We start from the raw sequence: 21,445 nt of genomic DNA on the forward strand, positions 1-21,445 counted from the left end.
TTTTGCCATTTCTTTCCGTTGGTTTCTTATGAATCTCCATATTTGGGTACCGTAGAAGTCGCTTTCCATCCTTTTTGTAAACTATTCCCAGTGTTCATTTTTTGTTCTTCTTTGTTTCATTTGGTATTCTTCTATAGGTGTCTCGGGATTCTGGAATATTTGATGTCTTGTACTTCGTCTAGGCCTCTCGTTTCTCTTTACATTTCTCTTTTATTTCTTTTTTGAACCATGGTGTATTGTTGTTGTTTCTTTTGTTCAGTATGACTTTGCTAGAGCTCTTTCCTAGAGCTTCTGTTGCTGCTTCTTCAATGTTGTTTTTAATTTTTTTCCAGCTCGCGTTTATATCTTCGATGTCGTCTATTTGTTTCAGCTGTATCTTCTGCGCTAGCCTCCTTTGGTACATTTCTCTTGTAGAGTCGTTCTACAGTGATTCTACATTGAATTTTTCCCCGGTGATTTCCTGTAGAAAATGTTTTGGTGTTATTTTCATTCTTATCTTTGTGTTCACTCCCTAAGTCTGTTGGGTTTAAAGTTCGGATATCTAGAATTTGCTTTGGGTGGATTTTTCTATTAATGACTATAAAATCAATCATAGATTTGTGCCTCCTGGAGTTTTCAAATGCATATTTATACTGGAGCTTATAGTCGTCTAATAATTAATTAGGATCGCAAACGTCTAATAGTTAATTAGAATTTTTCTCCGGAGCTGGCTTTTTGTTTCTTAATAGCCAAGCCGGCTCTGGAGAAGAGCCTTTCTACTGTGATGAATATAACTGGAATTCATAGGATATCTGTGGCCAAACGAGTCATGGCATGAAATTTCTGCTGCTTCTTGTTTGTTGCTTCCAGATTTGAGATCTTTTTTTCATATTTTTTGTTTGGAGGAACGGCTCCATTCCGATAAATCGAAAGTTTCCAAATTGTGGCGAGGATGGATTACTATTAATTACGTTTCATCAATATGAATGGTTAAAACAGAAAACCTTTTAATTTCTATAAATATTTTTAAGTTGAAAAAAAAAGCGCCCGTCCCGTCCCGCATGACAAAATGCAGAAAAAAGTGCGGGACGTCCCGCGTGCAGCCCTATACAACACTAGAAATGATGTGTAACATAAGTAAAACGATAGCTCGGGAGAAGGACTCAAGTACTGAAATTAGCTAAAAACGTAAACAATGGCATATTTAAAAACTTATTAAAGTATTTGTGCAAAGAGAAGTGAAATATGGATGAAAATTATTATTCAAAATTAGTATGAATAAGGATTTAAATTTTTACTTTAATAAATAAATAACTTCAGTACTATTTTTTCTTATAACTTATGGGCCTATTAAAAATGTTTCCAACAATAGAGATTTTTTCTAATCCGGTTCGCCTCGGGAGGGACATGATCTACACGCCACACTGAAGTGACAGATTCTAATTTACTTGGAAGTTGTATGTATGTATTCATTTTGGTGACTGCGGGGTGTCCTAATAATAAGCAGAATGTATTCCTAGCAGCATACCATTTCCCCCTTATTAGATTTATGACTCGAGTCTCGTACACTTTTGGGCACACCAGACACCAGGACAAAAAAGGTTTAAAACCAGACAATAATTGTTTTTAGTGTTATTTTGGATAGTATAAGTATCGCCAGTTAAACAGCAGCTAGGCAAATATTTAAGTAAAATATAAGTGTAGATATGTTATCGACTAAGGTATCTAATATTGAATTGAAACAATTAATTACAATTATAATAAGTACCTTTACAAAGAAACTGATAGAATAATTGCTAACACTTTTTGGTATAGGCGTAATGTACCTAGTAAAGAAAAAGGTATAGTTAAGATACAACGTGATAAGATACGTTTTCACTACCTTCATGTAAGGCTACGACTTTATAGACAAGAAAAAAACCCCAGACTTCAAAATATCATAAAAGAACATACCATTGAATAAGAAACTAGAAACTTATGGTTTTAACAAAACCATGAACAACTGGGAACGCAACGTTAAAAACTTTATACATAGCGTTGTTTTTCTTTTGATGAGACACTTTGCAGACATTTTGACAAAATTCCATTTGCCATTGTCGTATGTAAAAGGTAGAAAATTTATTATAACTATGATTTAGAATTCAGTCATTAAAACTGTACGGCGTCTGGCAATTAAGTTTCGAGACTAATTTCAAACCTCTGTCCAGTAGGAAGAATGAAAAGGGCTAGGTTTAGATCTACATATATATATATATATATATATATATATATATATATATATATATATATATATATATATATATATATATATATACAGGGTGTCCAGAAACTTTCCTGACAAAGACCGGAGATTCCTCAGATAATTTTAAGACAATTTAACCCAATTCACCTAGTCCGAAAATACTTCCTAAGGAACCTAGAGCTCTTTGGAGATGTACTTATGGTATAATTTCACTATTTGAGAGAGTGGGTCATCGTTTAAAGCCCCAGAAATGCGGAAAGCTGTTTGGAAATCCAGTGACGTACACTTACTTTTATTTTAACGTTAATTATATTTTATTTTTCAAATATTAATGTTCGAAATAGGCCACAATATATTTATTTACAAGTTTTTACTGACGTTTCGATCTCTATATCCAAAGACCGCTTTCAAAGATATAAATGATAGTTATATTTATTTTATTTGTTTATTATTATATATTTTTATAATTTTATATTGTTTATTTTTTTTCTATCTTTAAAAACGGAATAGAGATCGAAACGTCAATGTATTAAACATGTAAATAGATATATTGTGGCTTATGTCCAACCTTCTCCCTAAAAATACAGAATGCCACAAACAAGCAGCTATAGAAAAATAAATATATCTGTCATTTGTATGTTTGAAAACGGTCTCTTTATAGAGATCGAAACGTCCGTAAATTAAACATTTGAATAAATATATTGTGGCTTATTCCCAACATCATTTCTAAAAATACAGAACAAGCGAAAAGCCATAGAAAATAAATAGTACTATCATTTGTATAATTGAAAACGATCTCTGGATATAGATATCGAAACGTCAATAAATAAACATATGAATAAATATTTTGTGGCTCATTCCCTACATTCCCCTAAAAATACAGAATGCCACAAACAAAAAGCTATAAAAAAGAAGTAATTTTGCAGAAAGTTTACTGATGCCAACCGGCTGTCGCGGAAGTTACGCTAGCCCATTTCTCTGGAGTTACATGGAGGATTGCTTGAATCAAAAGTTTCTTAATTTCGTTTAATTTGAACGTTTTGTTATTGCGTGCTACTTCTCCTTTCACTTGCTCCCAGATAAGTTCAATGGGATTAAGTTCGCAATGATAAGGTGGTAGACGCAGAACTTTGACACCATAATCTTTTGCAGTTTCATCTAGAGCATATTTAAGATATTCAATTTTCCTTAACCGTGCAATGTCAAGTAGCTAAATTTTGAGCATTGATTCTTCGTATGCAATCCCCTTTTCTGTAAGCCATTGTTGAATCCTCCCTTTCAATTTCTTTAATAATCACCTGTTTTTTTCGACTCAAATTGAAGAAAACCATCATCAAGAAACCCTGTATCACTTCCTATATGGGTGACGATTAAACGCCGTCCCTTTCCTGATGGAGCTTTTAATCCTGTATATCAGCCTTCTATAAATGCTTCGCGTTTACTTTTGACATTTAAATCTTGCCAAACTTTTCCAAATGTATGACCTTTTCCAACCTTGGTTAATCCAGGTTTCATCCAAATAACATATTTTGCGTCCAGTGCTGCGAATTTTGCGTATTTCTTCTAAATATTTTCTTCTCCGCACAATAATTTTATTTTTTTCTAATAGCATACTTTTTCTGTTGAGTTTTACATATCGAAAGTTCATTTCACGCATGGTCCTGGTTAAGACTCTACGAGATATCTTGGGTAAGGAGTCATCGTTTTCGAGCTCTTGAGAAATATTTTTCAGTGTTGGAATTTCACTCCGAAAATAAAATGAATGAATTTTTCGACGTATAATATTCCTTGTCTCGTCATCCAAAACAATGCTTTTCCTACCTCTAGTTTTACCTTTTTCTTGCTTTTTATTTTCCGATGTATTTTTAAGTACACGATAAATACAGCTAACGGATACTTTTGTTAAACTGCTACAAATGTCGACCGCTTGGCTAACATTTAATTCCATTTTTCTGCCGACAATTCCTTCATAAACGTTTCGTATTATTACCTTCTCTTCGGACGTCTCATTTTCCGTCTCTTTTGCGGCATTTCATTTTTGGAATCAACATCAGAATTTTGCAGTCTTCTCTTGGAACAACTCGGTTTTTCGTCCAACTCCAATAAAAGTCAAACCAAATAATCACAGAATATAACTAAAAATTTACTATAAAACGACAAACTATAACACTCAACACTCGTATTATCAATAACACGTTTTATCAATAACACAAACTTATCGCATAAAATACCCTACCATCAGAAACGCCAATGTAAATAACCTATTGTTGATGGGCACTCGCTCGACAAAAACTAGTCTTAAGGCTTTCTGTGGATCTGAATTGAAACGGAATTCTGTCGCTAATTCCAAAGTTGCCAATCGATTGAAAAATATTGTTTTAAAATATCGATTTTTATTTTATAAATTTAAATATGTAACGAAACGGAACATATAAATAAAATTTATTTCATTACAATTTTGTGCTTAATTTTTACTATTGAAAAAATCAGGTTTTTTTTGTATTTTTATGACGGTAATAATCGCTGCATGGAAGAATACAGGTTTTGTATGACCATAATTACTACTTGTGAACAAGAATTGGCTACATTGTACGACAACTTCTGGTCAAGTCTACTATAGAGAAGCACAAATAAATATACTACTTTATATATTCTGTAATTTCTTATGAGGAAACGCAAATTGCAATCGAGAAAACAGGCAGTTTTCGAGGGCCGCTGTGTACATTTAAATTTGAGGATATTCCGCGTTTAAACTACGATATCACTCTTCTAAATTGAGGGTTTCTACTTTAGTTTCGCCTTGTAATTAGTTTTTTTAATATCTCCAGTACGCTTCTATTTAGAAAAAGGAAAACTGGTACGGTTATTTATCCTCCAGACGTAAATCGATTTCATAAATTGCTAATTTCTAGTACATAGGCATAGATAATAGGCGTCCGTTTTGGTTAGGTCAACGGTAATTTTAACGCATAACTTTTTTGTCTTTACCTTTTAAGCATTCGTGATACTAGATTATTAAATTTTCAGGTTTTTTAGTACTAAAAGGTACTCTTACTCTAAGTCGATAGGATACACCTGTCCAGAAAAATTGATTTGCAAATTTTTAGTTTTTTAGTTATAGTAGTAGAGTATGAAGTTAAATTAATATTTTTTGCACTAGTTCGCTTTGACCTGTCAACAGAAGTATAACCTACGTTTTTCATTGACAAATTGTGGTCGGTTCGCGAAATTTATCTTTGAGATTTTTACTTTGTGGCATTCAAATATAACAATTTCAATTCAATAAAAATGTTTTTTACTAATGAGGAATACTCTAGACATTCTTTAGTTTATGACAAAATGAGGTGTAACGCTCGAGCAGCACAACGTAGAAAATTTTTCCAATCGTGATACCACTCACTTAATATTTACAGCTCTTCGTCAACAATTAAAAAACAGGTTCAGTGGTCCCAAAAATTATGAAAGATGACGAAATGATTATGTAACAGCAGCACTTGAAGATGTTATTTTAATGGAGGTTGAGGAAAATCCAAAAATTAACGTTCGACACAACGAAAATTTATATACAAAGGTACAAGTACTGCTACAAGATTTTCCTGATCGTGAAGAATTCTTTAGATGGTTACAAAATCAAAAACATCAAAATGATCATTTTTTTCGAGTACATTTTGTTTTTAACAAAGCTACATTCATAAAAAATGGAATTTTTAATGTGCATAATGCACACAATATAATTCGTATGTTGGTGGCAATCACCACGTTGTTAAAGAATTTAAGCATCAGCATATGTTTAGCATAAACGTCTGGATAGGAGTAGTTAACGATTATCTACTTAGGCCTGTGGAATTGCCTGCTCGTTTAAATAGTACTGATTACTTAAATTGCCTGCAAAATGTTTTACCTGATTACCTGTTATACCTGATGACGGCTGTCCGGCCCACTTTAACAGGAATGTACGAGATTTTCTTGATAACAACGTTGATTGAAATATTGGATAATTATAATATTTTCGATTTCGATTCAACTCTGGATGATAAATAATCGTACAGTTTTCGTTTTTCTAACTAGAAAAAGTTTACAAGGCGCCATCTTCGGAGAGAGTTTGTTAGGAGAGTTTCTGGACACCCTGTATATATATATAAACAGCTATTGTACAATATCGTAAAAATGGACCATTTTTGTAGCAGTCAAGATAACTAGGCCTCCTTTAATGGACAATTTTATATAACCGTAACATTTGGCCAAAATGAGCTCTAATGTTAGAGATTTTACTGGCCTATTTTGTTCCATATAAAAATCGTAGCATTGTAAATACTTAAAAACGGAAATAGACTAAAATTAAAATAAATTTACACAGAAACCTGCCAAACGTAATAAAAACGTGTCTCGCGAAATATTTGCAATTGTTTTTTTTAAGGCAATGGCTTCACAAGCATTGGAAAAAAGTTGGCAAGTGCCTGGCATGATTATCACACCACTTTCGGGAAGGTCAGTTCTGTGACGTCATTAAGATTAGTTCAGTTGTTTAATTTAAATCACCATGCGATCAGATAACCATGAAGGTAAGGTAGGCAGTTGAAACACGAAAAACTGATAAAACCGAGAAGTGCAAAGGAAGTTCAATACCGCAGAGCAAAATGTATAGCTGAATTGCACACAAAACTATACAGTTTGAGTCAAAAAGCTCTTTTAATACATTGTTGAATTTTGGAATTGTTTCTTAAACTGATTAAATTAATTACATGTTTCACTAGATGGTTTTTTTAATTTTTGGAAGTAAAAAACAATACTCAAGGTAAAGTACTAACATTAAACATGATAATTCTTATAGAGTTTTAATTATGTATAAAAGATAGGTAAATGTTTTAAAATAAGACTATAGTCATAGAACTTGTTCTATATTTACTTTCAGATACTGAAATTGTGTTAGGTAAATTTTGTTCCGATGTATGTATTAATAGGAAAAACAAAAAACAAACAAAAAAAAAATTTCATAGACTATAGTTCTTATCCAGTCTTCAGAGACGAAAATGCCACTGAACACTGAACCTCTAAAAATCATACGAACAAGCTGAATTTTGCTGAGAATGTTAATTGTGGAATCCCAAAAAACGTGGAAAAAAAGTTTGCTACTCCTACCTCCTGGATTCCGTAGGGGGGAAAACGTAAAACATCAAATTACCAAGAATCTGTACGCCGTAGAAAAAAAATGTTTCAAACAAGAAAAGTAGCTGTGACCATTTTGAATAAAATTGTTTGTAGAATAAATAATGTCTGTAAAATAAACCATTCTCGAAACAACGCTTGGAACGGCCGGTGCTCTTGAATGTCAGTTACGCGCGTGAAATAAATTTTTAAATAAAATTTGTATCAACTAGACGGTAAAAATTCGATATTTTTGATCAAAGTGTCCTATCGACAAAAATAAAAATGCGTTTTTAAGGTGAAGAGTGTGGCTTTTTTACTCAATTGTTGCGATACTTGTTATTTTTTACGATTCTCATGAAATCAATAATATTTATCACTTTCATTGGCCGGTCATTATGGAGTTTCTATTGTTAAAGCCTATTCTTTAAAACCTTTAAATTGAAATTTCGATTTTGAACTTTGGCAACGAGCTTATATTGGTATATGAAGCATTTGAAATATGCCTAAAAACGCTGAATTTAAACTTTCACTTGCAATGTGAAAGTTTTAACTCAGCGTTTTTTAGGCAGTCATACTCCAAATCCCTCATATTTGTTGCCAAAACTCAAAATCGAAATTTTACAAGTGTTGAAGATTAGGTTGTAACAATGGAAATTTCACAGCGACCGATTAATGGAAGTGTACAATTTTATTGATAGCATGAGAATCGTAAAAAATGGCAAAATGGCGCAATGTTTACTTATTTAACAGCTTTATAGAAACTGACTTCATTTGCAGCAAAATACAAAAATTGCATACGAAAGCTGAATTCTTCATTTTTAAAATACATTTTAATGTTTGTCGATAGGACACTCTGATTAAAAGATATCGAATTGTTACTGTCGAGTTAATACAACTTTTATTAAAAAAAAAATATTTTGCCCACAGATCTATTAAGCCCGGGGGTAGGAGCGACAAATTTTTTTGACATCTGCCGACATTCTCGGCAAAATTCAATCTCTGACGACTGGACTATTACCTAACATTGTATTTTGCTACTTCTCATAAGAATTGTATACTTTATATATTTGGATATGTATGAGCACAAAATATCCCACACTTTGATTGCATTGGTGGTATGTTGGCCAAATGGAGCTAAACAGTCTTTTCAAGCCATAATATTCAAAATAAACCTTCTTCGGCATAACAAATTGACTGAAATGATGACATATGATGATCTTCATGATTGCTCTTTGGAATACCTGGTGTGAAGTATTTCAGATGAACACTATTACAGGTTAGAAAATTCACTTAAAAGAAGGAGAGTATAAACAGCTTGCATTCAAGAGACGAAATATAAAGGGTGCAAAAACTACATCAATTCTGGTAAATAAGAAAAGTAACATTATGAATGTATTTTGTATTGTAGCTGCTAGAGAAATGAAATATATTGTAATAGATGTTGTAAAGATGAGTGATAAAATAATGTCAGTGAATTGTGTACTTGCTAAAGAATTACTGAATGACAAAAACAGAAGATATACTTACATAAATGTAAGAACTGCAATGTAATGTTAGTGACACTGTGAACCAAGAACAAAATGTTGCCTTGTGCTGGTCATTGAAGTAAGAAGTGATATGAAACCAAAATATTGGAGAGGACCACAAAAAATCAAATGGTAGATGTTAAAACATGACAAACAGGACATGTCACTAAAGGGGATTGATGATTGGGTATGACATAAGATAGAAATTTATGGAGAAGTGTAATTAGTGAAACTGACTGCCAAATAGGGATAGACAAACATAATGACTGAAGAACAAAGTATATTTATAATATTAACACAAAAAATTGGATACAGACATTCTTCCAACAATTAAGTCCAACAATAATGATGCAAGCATAATAATCATCAAGAATCTGATGTTGAAAGTAATACATATTGTCCAAACTGACAAGCAGGAAATATGGATATGAAAGAAGTAAGAATGCTAAATTAATGTTAGATATGAAAGCAAAAACATGTCTTGAAACTGTTTTCTTGTGGCAAGTATAAATTAAAGACTATGATTATATGGGATTAAGCCAAAATTAAGTAATTGTAATGAAAATTACATTTTTAAATGCTGTTTGATGTTTAAATTCCCACTGCTGAGATCATTTATAAAGTTTTTTTTTCAAAAAATAGTGAGATGTGTAACTAAAATTGCATTTAAAAATGTAATGTTAATTACAATCAATTGTGGTTTAATCCCATATAGACATAATATTTAACAAAAACATGTAATGTTTAAGTAAGAGTTGCGATACCAAAATGATTTTATCAAACTTGTAGTTTTAATTTTTAAATAAATGATTAATAATGCTTTAATTATCACAGTCAAGAAAGGACTTTGTAGGTCCTATAGGGAGTCATTTTTTTTTTTTTTTTTTTTTTTTTTTTTTGATTATTTACAGTTGTGAAACTATTTTTCTGAAGAATGTTTCACACTGAATATTATACATTTTGTTACACAAACCACAATGATTGGAATTAAAATTACATATTTTTGTTTTGATTTCCAATCTGAAAATCATTTGCAAAAACTAAAATTAAATTGATATAGTTATGACTTTGGCTTAGCAATGACCTCTTCTTTATCTCCATTATTATAAAATACAATCTGGCAGAATTTAGAACAAATATTGTTTACTAACAAGATTGAAAACTCACTATAGGCACAAAGTTCAAAATATTTGTTTTTATAATAAATGTATGTTTATTAAAACAAATAACAATAAACATCCTTGAGTAAAGGCTATTAGCTACCTGTATACACACAATGTAAATCACAGTTACAGGGAACATGAGATTTCCGAGTAAGGTATTCTCATGTAGGAAGATCAAAGTGGTCACACCTTGTGGAGATGGCACCTCCCTGGCCACCGAAGCTACCACCATGGCTTCCCTCCCCAATGGCTTTGATCTTGGATGCCCTGGGAAATGAAACATCTGAGAGGCCTTTCTGTAGTGATGCCCCTTTAGTAAGACATTATTCACCTTTTTCTATAAAGCTTTAACAGATACCAGCTATGCAATCAAATCAATCCATTTTACACAAAGGGCACATATATTTAAACAATAAGTGAATTTTTATTAGTACTAACACTGAAAAATAGTAAAACAACATAATATATTTTGCAGAAGAATACTCCTGGTAATAGAACCTACAGCAATTGTGATATTGCCATTCTTAGAAATAAAGCACAAAGATATTGAATAAATTATATTGTCTAGGGTCAGGTTTGTTTTTGAAAACAATTCAATGTGTACCTATGTGTATCTAAATATGTCTGTATCTACATAAAATATGTCAATATACACAGATTTTCACATTTCACTTGGAAATTCCTCTGTGAACAGTCATTATGACAATTTGTGATTTCCATAATTTCTTTTCAACAGAAACATTTTTCTGAACACAAACTGATTACTGATTAGGAATGTAGATTCACTGAATTAAAATGATACTTGATGATACTGAAGTTTTTTTGAATCTTAAACATATCATCAAGAGACAAAATTTAAAGCAACAAGTTTTAAAGTAAATTATAAAAAATAATGACCTACAAAATTTGAAATGTTATCCAAACATTTTTTAAGCAATTTTTTCTTTACAAATAGACAGTAAAAATTAAAAATATTGACTTAATTGTTTCAGTTTATTTTGTAATAAAATTTTCATATTTGAAGAAAAACAACTAAAATTACTTTTTTAAGTTTGCAAACTTTTAAATTTGGCGTAAAATTAAAATATGTTTGACGAAAGTAAAGATAAGAAGTAAAAGGTATCAACGTGGACAGAACAATTTAACAAAACTCACCTGCTATAGTGAATCTATCCATATAGTTGATCAAGTTGACAAAACACAAAATACCAACAACAACCCACTCGCGGAAAGTAACATTTCGCATTCCTCTTGGATTTTCATTATCTTCTGTGACAAGTTCTTGTTGAGAATTATTCTGAGCTGGATCCATTTTAAATGGTTTCATAACAACTTTCTCTAATTTTTCGGACGGCATGATACCCGGTAAGCACTAACTAACCTAATTTCAAGACAGTTTGAAAACGAATGAGATTCAAGCCGGTTATCCATGTTGGCGGGTCTGTTTAACAACCAATGAGCATGCGTCGAAAATCACCTGATGATTACGCGTTTACCGAAATTCTCTTATCTATCAGGCTTCACTGTCACCGTCACCTTTCATAAGTTTCTTAGGAATGTAAATTTCTAAAAACAAAATAAAGTAGCCTTATTGGTTACGAATAAATAGGATCATAATAACTTACCTTGCGAAATATATTTCTATCTTAGACAAGACAATCGTCAACAATTGAAACTGACCTGACACTTCTTAAAAGTCTGCAAAATTTACTATTTACTGTCAAACAAATAAAATGATGACAAAGAAGTTGGTTAGGTGAGAGGTGAGGTATGCAATAACAAACATGTCTGCAGAATATATTCTGTCTAAAGTACCACAACCGGGAGACCAGCTTGATTATACAGATTTTTATTAAACGACCTTCACTACAACAAATTTGAAGAGACACTGCTATTAACTTTTTAACTTTGGCAATATCCGTTTGTTATCGGCAAAAATCTAAATATAATTAATGAGTAAAAATGTTTATTCATGATTACTGGACATTTAGATATTTTCCGTTCAACTGACTTTACTTGTCATCTAGTGGAAGAAATATTAACTAATGTTTTTTATGTCTACTGATTACAGGTTTCTTTTTAGTTAATTAATATTTTTTAAAACTAATTCTATACAGGAAACCTATATCTTAGCCAACTTCGAATCTGCTATATGGTTAGTGAGTGGAACCCATAGATGCAATAATAATAAACTATGAAAGATGTTGAGAACTGTGATTTTATTCGTGAAGCCGATTTTTTAAAGTTTAGTGCGCATGTTGTCCGCTAGATGAACAAATAAGGGGACAAAAAAAATGTAAACATTGTTTAAAATCTCACTTGTTTGCCGTGATGGTTTTAAGCGATGGTTTTAAGTAAGATAATCTGGTCAAAAAATAATCACTTTTACTTATATTAGTGTATTTTTAAACGATAATAATATGGCTTCCTCTCCCAGTGCCAATTGTATTAGTAGGGAATATTCTAAATAAAAATTAAAATGGGGGAAATGGGAAATATATTCTAAATAGAGTGGAGAAGAAGGAAAAGAATATTCCTTGAAGATAATGAAATAGAAACTGATACAGATCTGCTTCCGAAAGAGTTGAACATTGTGTTTGTAGAAGATGGGAAATTAAAGGATTGTATCCTTTTTTATATGTTTGGGTTTATTGTAAGGAAAATTATTCCCAAACTAAAGTGTTTAGATTGTATCTATTTAATGTTTATTCAAACTACAATCCAATCATGCTTAATCCTTTTGGTGAGTTTAGCAGTTATTAAGTTTAAAAATATTGGTTGGTTAATGATTACCACAAAGACACTTTTCGGCATATAGAAAACACAGAAAAAGCCTTGTTCTTGGCAACTGGTGACTTCAAAAATGTTTCGTGTGTGAATGCTAAGATAGTAATGACATTGTTGTCTGTTGTAAATAACCTTTTTTCAGGCAATATTTTCTCTTTATGTACTTAAGTAGTAGACTGTAGTTGTCTACATATCAAGCTCATTAAAATGGTTAGCTATGAATACCTTAGGGTTAGATTCTATGCACTGGGAATACAGAGGACTGAAAAAGTAAATGCTACTTCAAAAAGGCGTGATCTAACAAAAGATATCTTATTCAGTCATTCTTGAACTTTGTACAACAAACGTAAATTAATTTATTAATATATCTACATTATTTAAATATATAATACAAATAATAAATATCCAAATTCAACAATCACCATTTTTTGCTTCTTTTTCTTTAAATTTATTTACTAAAAAGTGTAGCAATAAACCCGCCGGGTAGGTACCTGTTTTTATTGTTTTGGCATAAAATAATCGTTTTTAACGATTTTTTAAACGAGAGCTTTTAAATTTTTCTGCTATGCAGTCAAGTGTAATTTTCAAATTCTTGCCCCCTTTTATTTTGTTTCCGCCGAAAAATAGCGCCCTCTAGCCAGTTGAATCAAGCAATATTCGTTGGTTGAAGCCACAGAGTTCTATAATATTAAGTAACCTAAAGATGAACTCTCTATTAAGACAGAATTGGAGCCGGCTAGAGGGCCCTATTTTTCGGCGGAAGAAAAAAATATGTGGGCAAGAATTTGAAAATAACACTTGATTGCATATATGAAATTTTTACAAGATCTCGTTTGTGTTAGCCTTATTTTAATATTTTTATCATGGAATATTGAAGTTTAGGACTTTCCTTGTCAACTTAAAATATGTAAGCAAGCAAAACGATTGTTTTATGCCAAAACAATTATTACAAACATAGGTAGAAATTTTTTTTATTTAGTTTAACATTATAATTATTATTTATTTAATATTTATTTATTATTTATTTATTATTTATTTATTATTTATTTATTATTTATTTATTATTTATTTATTATTTATTTATTATTTATTTATTATTTATTTATTATTTATTTATTATTTATTTATTATTTATTTATTATTTATTTATTATTTATTTATTATTTATTATATATTATTAAATGTGTAAACTCTGTGCCTTAATTTTAGTTTTTATTTATTGTTATGTATAAAGGATTTCCAATCAAACATCTTCACAAACATCCTCACTTAGTAAAATAAACTAATTTGCAATCTGATGATGCCTATGAAAATAGGCGAAATATATTGGATATAGTAAAAAGAGTATAACTTAGTCTATCAGCTAATTATTTTCCTCCTTCGAATTTAAATTTGAGTCAGCTGTTATCAACTAATTTTCTTCATATATACATACATACATATATATATATATATATATATATATATATATATATATATATATATATATATATATATATATATATATATTTCTTTGTAGTACCAATTGACTTCTGGACGAAAAGTATTCCCATTTGGCATCCGTGAATATTCACGGGCCACAATATACAGCGAATTCTGTTGCAGTACCAATTGGCATCAATCGCTGTTGCGGTTTCTTTGGCATCGATTGGCTTTGGACCTTTAGCATCCATTGGTTTATGACTCAAGTCGACAATAATACCTAAAGGTTTCGGTGGAATTCTACCTGAGTCAATTCATCTGTTCAGTCATTGTAATATTTTGTTGTCGAAACGGATGTTTAAAAATTTAACTTGTTAGAGTAAATATATATATATATATATATATATATATATATATATATATATATATATACTAATAAATAATATGTACCATGAATACTAATAAGAAATCATCGAAATCTAAGTAGGTATCCAAAGGAGCTTGTTGAGATGGTGATTAAAACATGCCAAGATCTCCAAGATCATCGGACGAAAAAAGTGAAGTCTATAGAATTTCAAGATGTTTTTGCCATTGATAAGAAGGATAAGGGCAAAACAAGCATAGTAACGCATAAAATTAATACCGGAGACTCTTAGCCAATCAGACAACAACCTAAACGACTTCCATTTGCGAAAAGAGATTAAGCCGAAGACATCATCAAAGATATGAACAAACAAGGGGCAATTGAACCATCAAACAATCCATGGACATCACCAGTAATTTTAGTAAAGAAGAAAGATGGTTCAAGGCGTTTCTGTATTGAGTACCTCCTGCTCAATGCGGTAACTAAGAATGATAGTTATCCTTTACCGAGAATAGACGATACATTGGATACTCTCTCTGGTTCTCATTGGTTCTTCACAGTCGATCTAAAAAGTGGATATTGGCGGAAGCCAGCTGATCGGGAAAAAACCGTATTCTCGATAAGATCAGGGCTTTGGCAGTTCACGGTTATGCCCTTTGGTTTATGTAATGCCCCTGCCACATTTGAAGGATTAATGGAGGCAGTTTTAAGAAGTCTAACATGGATGGAAAACATACCTGGTTTATTTGGATGATGTAATTGTCGAGTAAATACTTAACGTTATTTTAAAAATCCCCTAATCAGCGTATCGTCTCTCCGGCTGAGGGCTGGTAATGGCAATTAAAATGTAATGACTTTTTCGTCTGAGAATGTAGGAAGTATCGAATATCATATTATAAGAATATATACAATTGCGTAGATATAGTTAGGGTTAGTGAGTCGAATTTGTACCACCGAAGGAAATTAAATTAAATCAAACTTTTAAAGTCACATTTGTCTATTTTAATACAAAAGTAATTTTTTTGTAAGAGAAATTTAATTTTGTATTTTTTCGGACCAGGAGTCTCATGCGAAAATTAATCGTAGGACATTCCTAACGTAATATTTAGCGACCGTGACTGGACTTATATACGGGTATGCCTAAAAGTTAGTTATTTTCGCTTATTTTAGTGCAAACTTTTTTCCGGCGAATAATTTTGTTTTTGCCGTGAGGCTCGGCCAAAGTTAACCTTTTTAAGCGAAAAATGGAATCGGATAAAAAACGCAGAACGGTTCTTCGTAGTGCATTTACGAAAGTTACTACTGTTTTGGACAGTTTGTTAGCTGAACCGGTGGAGACTCGATCCTGGCAGAAAATTAGCGTAGAGTGGGAACTTATACAAGTAAAGTACAATGAGCTTTGTGAAGTGGAAAGTGCGGTACTTGAAAGTATATTGGAAGAAGCTTCCGAAGAAGAGTTAATCAGTGAGATGGAGGCAAAAGATAAATATAGTGCAAGGTACTTTGAACTTAAGTACAAATATGATGACAGACCAGGTTAAGTAAGTTCAGTGTCATCAAGTATAAAAGGTAAGCGCAAATTTAAATTACCTAAAATCGAGTTCAAGGAATTTAATGGAGACTTGAAAGATTGACTTCCTTTTTGGTCACAGTTCAAAGTAGTGCATGACGATCCATTAATTGATTTGACTGATAACATAGCTTATTTAAGACAAGCCACTGTAGAGTCTAGTAAGGCCAGACGATTAGTCGAGAGTTTTCCTGCAGTAACCGACAATTACTCAAAAATTATTCAGAGTTTGCAGTCTAGGTTTTGCAGAGCGGATCTCCAGATTAAAGTTTATATTAAAGAGCTCTTAAAGTTAATTTTGAGTCGAGTTTCTAGTAGTTCTTGTAATATTTCTGCTCTTTATGATATGATTGAAAGTTAACTTCGTTCACTTCGTTACTGACAAGTATGCGGCGATATTGTATCTTCTTATTGAGTCATGTTTGCCAGAAAATATGATTCGTCTATGGCATAGATCTTCACAGTTTTTAAGGCGTTATGTTTCCGTGTCCATGGAAAATGTCGCAGAAACTGCAGAAGTTACAACTTTAGAAACAAGATTGAGTGGGTTAATGAGCTTTTTACAGAGTGAAGTTCAAAATGAACAAAAAATTGATTTAGCAACGGAAGGTTTTGGTTTACCGACTAAAAATAAATATAAATTCAATAGCCTCGTTGCCAAGAAAAATGTTAAATTACCCAAGCAAGGAACTGATCAGCCCTTAGCGACCGCTGCTAGGTTAGTAAATTATGAGGTTTACAGGTGTGTATTCTGTGAGGGGCAGCATGACAGTACAAATTATTGTAAAGCACAAAAATTTACTATAGAGCAGAAACGTCGAACATTGTCAGAAAATAAAGCCTGTTTTCGATGCCTGAAAATAGGACATTCTTCTAAAAAGTGTAGAGGACGTTTGAGCTGTACATTATGTTGTAAATCACATGCTGTTTTGATGTGCCCTAATTTGCCCGTTTATAAAATTGATACATCGACCTCAAGTACTACCCGTTCGGAAGAAAATATAATTGAGGATCAGACACTTGCTAATTTAAATAATACACAGTTTTTTTTTGCAAACTCTGCAAATAAACATAAGAAGTGCACATGGTACTAAACAAGTAAGGGCACTTATTGACACTGGATCGCATAGGACATATATTTTACAAAGTACCGCGCAAGAAATGGGTTTTTCTGCTAAGGGAACGGAAAAGATTGTACATGCATTATTTGGCGGTAGAAGCACTTCTGAACAACGACATAAATTTTACGAGGTAACTGCGTGTAAAGGAACCTACGCTTGTTCATTTGATGCCCTAGATCAACAAAAAATTTGTGCAGATGTCTCTTCTATTTATGACGGCCCTTGGATTGAGGAACTCAGTGACATGAATATTTCACTCAGCGATGTCGCAAAGACAGCACCAATTGAGATTTTGTTTGAAGCTGATATTGTAGGCAAATTGTATACAGGGAGGAAATATCAGTTACAGTGTGGTCTTGTAACAGTTGAAACTTTGTTAGGTTGGACTCTTATGGGAAAAGTGCCGGCAGTTGCTTCTAATTTTAGTACAAGTATGATTACATTTTCGTTGTTTGTTGAGAATTCTTCTGTAGCGAAACTCTGGGGGCTTGATGTTATTGGGATAACCGACCCTGTAGAAAAAATGACACGAAAAGTGGCGGCCAAAAAGGCTAAGAACTTTTTCTATGAGACTATACGACGTGACAGCGAAGGCAGGTATGAAGTTATGTTACCTTGGTTGAACGAGCATCCTTTAATTTCAAATAATTTAGTTATCGCTAGGAGAAGGTTAGATAATACTTTAAATAAGTTGAAAAGTTCTAATTTGTTTGAATCGTATAACTTTATATTCAATGAGTGGTTGAACGAAGGTGTGATTGAAATAGTGAATAATCTTGAAGAGAATAATTGCGTGCATTATTTACCTCACAGGCCCGTTATTAAAAATAATAGTGAAACCACAAAAATTAGGCCAGTCTTTGACGCAACATCTCATAATCATGGTTGTCCTTCTTTAAGTCAGTGTTTGGAGGTGGGGCCTAATCTTTTTGAACTTATTCCTTCTGTTCTATTACGATTCAGACAACAAAACGTAGGAGTTGTGTCGGATATTTGAAAGGCATTTCTTCAAATTTCTATACATTCAAAGGACATAGATTTTTTGAGGTTCCTATGGGTGAACGATGAAGGAAAGGAATTTGTATTTCGACACAAGAGGGTTGTTTTTGGAGTCAATTGTAGTCCATTTCTTCTGGGTGCCACTATAGAGTTTCATTTAAAAAAGGTGCTGGAGAGATGTTGTAATGATTATCCGTATTCAAAAACACAATTGAAAAGCTTATGACTGGGTTTTATGTGGATAATTGTGTGACCAATGTTACTGATGAAAATGAGTTGAGAGTGTTTGTATCAGAAGCAACAGCCCTTATGGAGGAAGCTAAGATGGACTTAAGAGGGTGGGAGGCCTCTGGTAATACAAAACAGCTGTCCCTGTTCTTGGTCTTCTCTGGGACTCTTCAAGAGACACTCTGAAAATCAATAGTGAAACTTTTCAAAGAATGCAATTGAAACGTCCCATAACTAAGAGACTGATGCTTTCCATAGCTCAGAGTACATTTGACCCTGTTGGTTTTACCTGTCCAGTATCCCTATTCCCCAAACTGTTGCTACAAAAACTTTGGGAGAAGCGCCAGTGATGGGATGCTCCAGTCGAGAATGATATGGCTGAAGAATTTTGTAATTGGGTTACTTATCTTCCTGAACTGTCGAGTATTGAGATTCCACGCTGGATTCAGGCTGGACCCATGGAAGTTGATTATTGGAGCTTGCACATGTTTTCAGATGCATGTAAGAAAGCTTATGCGCCTGTAGTGTTTTTAAGAGTTGTTCGGAATGATATTGTCTCAATTTTCCTCGTAGCAGCTAAGAGTCATGTGGCCCCTTTGAAGAAGATTTCTATACTGAGATTGGAACTGTTCGCAACCACTATTGGTGTTAGACTTTATCAGTCAGTAAAAAGACAATTTTCTCAATATTTATGTTGAGTCTTATTTTTGGAATGATTCCACTACTGTTCTTTCTTGGATTCAACGTAAGGATGACTGGTCCGTTTTTGTTTTTAATAGAGTTCAAGAGATTAGAAATTTAGTCAACCCTGAGTGTTGGAAATATTTACCTGGTTCTTTCAATTCTGTCGATCTTCATCAAGAGGCTGTGGTGTTTGGCAATTGTTCGACTCTCGATAGTGGGAGGGCCCGGAATGGTTGTACAGAAAAGAAAATAATTGGGCCCAACAAAAATAAGAAGTTGATGAAGAAGAAGTCTGTACCGAGAAAAAGAAAAGTGCCAGTTCGCCACTTTTGAATATGACGTCTGACGATTGGCATCTGCATTACTTTTCTCAGTACATAAAACTTTTAAGAATGATAGCTTGGGCGCTACGATTTTGTTATAATGCAAGAAATTCACACGAAAAATGTACAGGTGAATTGGTCGCTAAGGAAATCGATAAAGCCGAAATATTTGTATTGAAGCTAGTGCAGAACGAAGCGTTCGGTTCAGATACGAAACGAATTTCCTCGCTAAACACCTTTGTCGATGAATTTGGACTTATACGTTTAAAAACTCGCGTTACTGAGAGACTTGTCACGGAAGATTTTCGTCTGCCTATCTTACTTCCGAGGTAACATTTTATAGATGCCGGCTGATAGAGTTCGGGATACTACAGCTTTTGAAATTTCTGGAGTGGGCGTAGCGGGACCTCTTCACTTGAAATCGGGTGAGAAAGCATGGATTTGTTTGTTCACTTGTGCCGTTTATCGTGCAGTTCATCTGGAACTCGTTATCTCGTTGTCAACAAATGCCTTTATTCAAGCCTTTCGTCGCTTTGTTGCAGAATAGTTTATAGTGACAATGGAACAAATTTTACGGGATTCGAGAATGCGCTTAAGCCATTGGACTGGAATACTATCGCGGAATATAGTTCTACACAACGTATTAAGTGGCGTTTCAACCCCCTACAGCTGCATGGTGGGTTGGATTTTGGGAGCGATTAGTAAATATTGTGAAAGGACTTTTGCGAAAAGTTTTAGGTCGAGCGTCCCTCAATTATGAAGACTTATTGACATTATTGTGTGATTGTGAGAGTATAGTCAACTCGCGTCCGTTAACGTATCTTTCGAACAATCCTACGGAGTTAATCGCGTTAACCTAAGTATGTTTTTAAAGGAACAAGTCAGTTACGAGTTGCCGGAATGTGATTTGGTAGAGCAGAATTCTCTCACACGCAAAATACGGCGTTTACAAAACTTGAGAAATCATTTGCGAAATTTCGTACTGAATATCTGGCTCAACTCAAAGCAGGAACGAAGAAGCCGAAGGTATCTAAAGTGTCTATCGGGGATGTCGTTTTAGTCGGCAATGACAACATCAAGGGTCTTCAGTAGCTTTTAGGAAAAGTTATCGAACTTATGCCTGGTAGGGATGACTAGGTAAGGTTGGTTCGTCTTGAGACTGCGCAAGGGCAACTTCTGAGCCCATTACAAAGGCTTTACCCGGTGGAGGTCGTCGATACAGTTACTACTGGCGAGAATGTCCAAGGTAATACTCTACCCTGTGGCAGTCAAACGATTCCAGAGAGGTTACCCCAAGAGAACGTTGGTCGACCCCAGTTTGAGGAAGAACCAAGTGAAAAAAGTGCGGGAGGGATAAAAAGCAGAGTACCCGACTTAAATGAAAGATATACGCGTTGTGGCCGGGTGGTGAAAACTCCTTTAAAATTTAAGTGTAATTTTCATGACTTTTTCGCAACTCTCTGCATTTTTTTTAAATTAGGTATGTCAAATTTCTCAAGGTGGGAGAATGTTGAGTAAATACTTATTTAGCTGAGGGCTGGTGAAGGCAATTAAAGTCTTTCAACGATTGCGGGCAGCGAATTTGAAGTTAAATCCGGGGAAATGTCACATGTTTCCACGAGAAGTGAAGTACTTGGGACATATTGTTGCGAGTAATGGTGTAACAGCTGATCCTGAAAAACATGCAGTAATTAAGAATTGGCCAGTACCAAGAGATAAACACGAAATTAAAAGCTTCCTTGGTTTATGTACATATTACCGACGTTTTATCAAAAGATTTGCCAACATCTCCAAGCCATTAACAAAGTTGACAGAAGAAGGCAAAGAATATACATGGAGTAAAGAGTGTCAAAAAGCTTTCGAACAACTACAAATGATCAGTGCACCGA

At 33.2% G+C, this 21,445-nt stretch overlaps 2 protein-coding genes across 4 annotated transcripts in view; one reads left to right on the forward strand and one right to left on the reverse strand.

Annotated features, from left to right (window-relative positions):
- Positions 1-12,001, reverse strand: part of spin (lysolipid transporter protein spinster) — a 246,897-nt gene extending 234,896 nt beyond the window's left edge. For all 3 annotated transcript variants that reach the window (XM_072529722.1, XM_072529721.1, XM_072529723.1), the window contains exons 1-2: positions 11,684-12,001; positions 11,214-11,624 (exon numbers count right to left, since the gene is read on the reverse strand). In XM_072529722.1, the coding sequence (XP_072385823.1) occupies positions 11,214-11,415 (202 nt within the window). In that variant the 5' untranslated portion in view covers positions 11,416-11,624; positions 11,684-12,001. The remainder of the gene's footprint in view (positions 1-11,213; positions 11,625-11,683) is intronic.
- Positions 12,002-18,761: 6,760 nt separating this feature from the next.
- LOC140438714 (uncharacterized) lies at positions 18,762-19,247 on the forward strand. The gene is made up of 2 exons (XM_072528360.1): positions 18,762-18,891; positions 19,045-19,247. Exons 1-2 carry the CDS (start codon positions 18,762-18,764, stop codon positions 19,245-19,247), a joined length of 333 nt encoding a protein of 110 aa, XP_072384461.1.
- Positions 19,248-21,445: the final 2,198 nt, after the last annotated feature.

Source organism: Diabrotica undecimpunctata, chromosome 4 (assembly GCF_040954645.1).
Source record: "Diabrotica undecimpunctata isolate CICGRU chromosome 4, icDiaUnde3, whole genome shotgun sequence".
Lineage (NCBI taxonomy): Eukaryota > Metazoa > Arthropoda > Insecta > Coleoptera > Chrysomelidae > Diabrotica > Diabrotica undecimpunctata.